Here is a 2,248-nt window from a genome sequence, read left to right on the forward strand (position 1 = left end):
GCGGTAGGCTCGCGCACGCGATGTCGGGGCTTTGAGAGGCCGACGAAGACATACCCTCGACGCTACCTCCTCCGTTACCACCACCACCGTTGCCGCCGCCACCACCACCCCCGTTACCACTGCCACCACCGCCTCCACCGCTCCTACCAACCCCCGTTTCGTGCACGACCTCGTGCTGATGCTGCTGCTGTTGATGATGGTGGTGATGGTGGTGGTGGCTGTGATGGTGATGATGATGGTGGTGGTGGTTATGATGCCTACCCCCACCGACCACGATACCCCTACCGCCACCTCCGCTACCACTTCCTCCTCCTCCTCCTCCTCCTCCTCCTCCTCCGGCGCCTCCGCCTCCTCCACCACAGTTCCCATTCGAGCCGCCCCCACCGCCCCGGCCATGCGTAGACACCGCCGCCGGGGAATCGACCGAGTCCAGTAATTGCTCGCTATGCGATTGATGATCGCCTATGTCCCCTATACCTTCCATTTACGCACATCTAGTTCGGTAGTGGGCGCACTGCCACTCGCTCCTTCGCTGTCGTACGCCGCCGACCACGACACACCGTACCGCGTGCCGCACAGATCGCACCGTACCGCAACACTACACAGAGCGCGCGCGTTATAAGTTTTTCTTTTTTTTTCTCGCGAGGAGCACTCGCTACTCTCTGTTCTCTTCTTCGTTCACGTCGAGTATAATCGTCGTTTCGAGAGGGTTGTTACGATCCTCTCCCGATCACTGACCCTCAGGTGATCTCAGATCACTGATTACCGCACGACCGCGAAGCGACGACGTATACGATCATCTCGACAACTACCCCGCGAATAGAGCGCGTAAGCGAACGACGACGACGACGACGATGACGACGACGACGACGCTGATGCTGAGGCTCCACCGTCACGTCGGATCGGCATAGGGAGCACCCGGTGATAGCGCAACGACCACCGTGCGCCCATGACACCGCGCGAGTACGGAGCGAGTGAGAGCGCACGCTCTCTGCGCTCGCGCGCCCGAGTGTGAGCGCACCCAGCACCGGCTCTTCCCGGTGGAAGAGACGAGGAGAGAACGAGAGTGAGAGTGAGAGTGAGAAAAAAAAAGAGAGAGTGAGAAAGAGAGCGCGAGCCACCAGGCGGACCCAGAATACAGAGACGAAGTGGCGTGAAGGGGGTTACGACTTCACCGCGCTCGGTCCCGCACCGCCGCCGCCTCCGTTACGTTTCGTTCCGTTCTCTATCGGGGACTTGTTCCGCTCCGCCCCCTTCCCCTAACGGTCCCTACCCCGGGTGTTCCGAGTCACACTACCGGCACCGCTGCCACCTGGTCCGCTCTACTACCACTAATATCACTACCGCTGTTCCGCTCGCGCGCTTCTTCGTGTCGCGTGCCACGAGTTCCTCTCCTGGTCCAGGTGCGACCGCGTCTCTGTCTTCCTCTTCCTCCTTCCCCCCCTGTCCCCGTCACGTGTCAGTTTGTTCGTTCGTTCGTTCGTTCGTTCACGGAGGGGAGTCGTTCGCTCACACACCGCACCACCACTGTCACTATCACTACACCAGTACACCGTCAACGGAACCGTTACCGTTGTACCTGCGCGCTGGTCCCGTTCGCGCCTTTTCTCCCCACGAATGAGGATTCACGTCCACGTGAAAGCGAAACCCAGTGCCAGAAGAATCTCGCTCTCTTATTTCACGCGACGTTTCGCGGACGATTACGAGAGTTTCTAGACAGTTAGCCCGGAAGACGACTGTCGACCTTCGCGATTGTCTTTTCGTGCCCCTTTCGCTCGACGAGGCTGCAAGGGTGCGACGATAACTTCGTACGTACGGAGCGTTAAGTGACAGAAGCGACCCCTTACCGGTCACACTCGCCGGCTGAAGCCCACCACCATCAACGGCGCGCCACTAGGGGTGTGTGGGTGACACGAACACCCACCGCCCACCACCGTCACGACACGACGACAACCACTACCACCGCTGCCGCCACCAGCACCACCAGCAGCAACTACGACGCCGCCGCCGACGTCGCCGCCGCTGGCGTCAGTCAGCTTTCTATCGATTTTCCGATACCTCGTGACCAACGTAGCTCGATGCGCGCGGCTCGATACTTCGAGCATAAACATCGACTCGCGTCACCCGCGTCCGCCGCCACCGCGTCCCGCTCGACCTCGACCCAGCGATGTGCGGCTGCTGATACGAAAGCTGCTCCGGATTCGACGCAACTCGATTTGCGATTCGATTCGCGATCGTCGTCTGTCTT

General features: G+C 60.4%; 1 protein-coding gene across 1 annotated transcript in view; it reads right to left on the minus strand.

Moving 5' to 3' along the window:
- LOC108731398 (hepatocyte nuclear factor 6) overlaps positions 1-1,075 on the minus strand; it is a 110,915-nt gene extending 109,840 nt beyond the window's left edge. Inside the window, exon 1 of the mRNA XM_018461720.1 lies at positions 18-1,075. Coding sequence (XP_018317222.1) covers positions 18-484 — 467 coding nt within the window. The 5' untranslated portion in view covers positions 485-1,075. The remainder of the gene's footprint in view (positions 1-17) is intronic.
- Between the last annotated feature and the right edge of the window lie 1,173 nt (positions 1,076-2,248).

The sequence above is a fragment of the Mycetomoellerius zeteki genome, unplaced genomic scaffold (assembly GCF_001594055.1).
Source record: "Mycetomoellerius zeteki isolate Tzet28-1 unplaced genomic scaffold, Tzet1.0 scaffold101, whole genome shotgun sequence".
In the NCBI taxonomy this organism is placed as follows: domain Eukaryota; kingdom Metazoa; phylum Arthropoda; class Insecta; order Hymenoptera; family Formicidae; genus Mycetomoellerius; species Mycetomoellerius zeteki.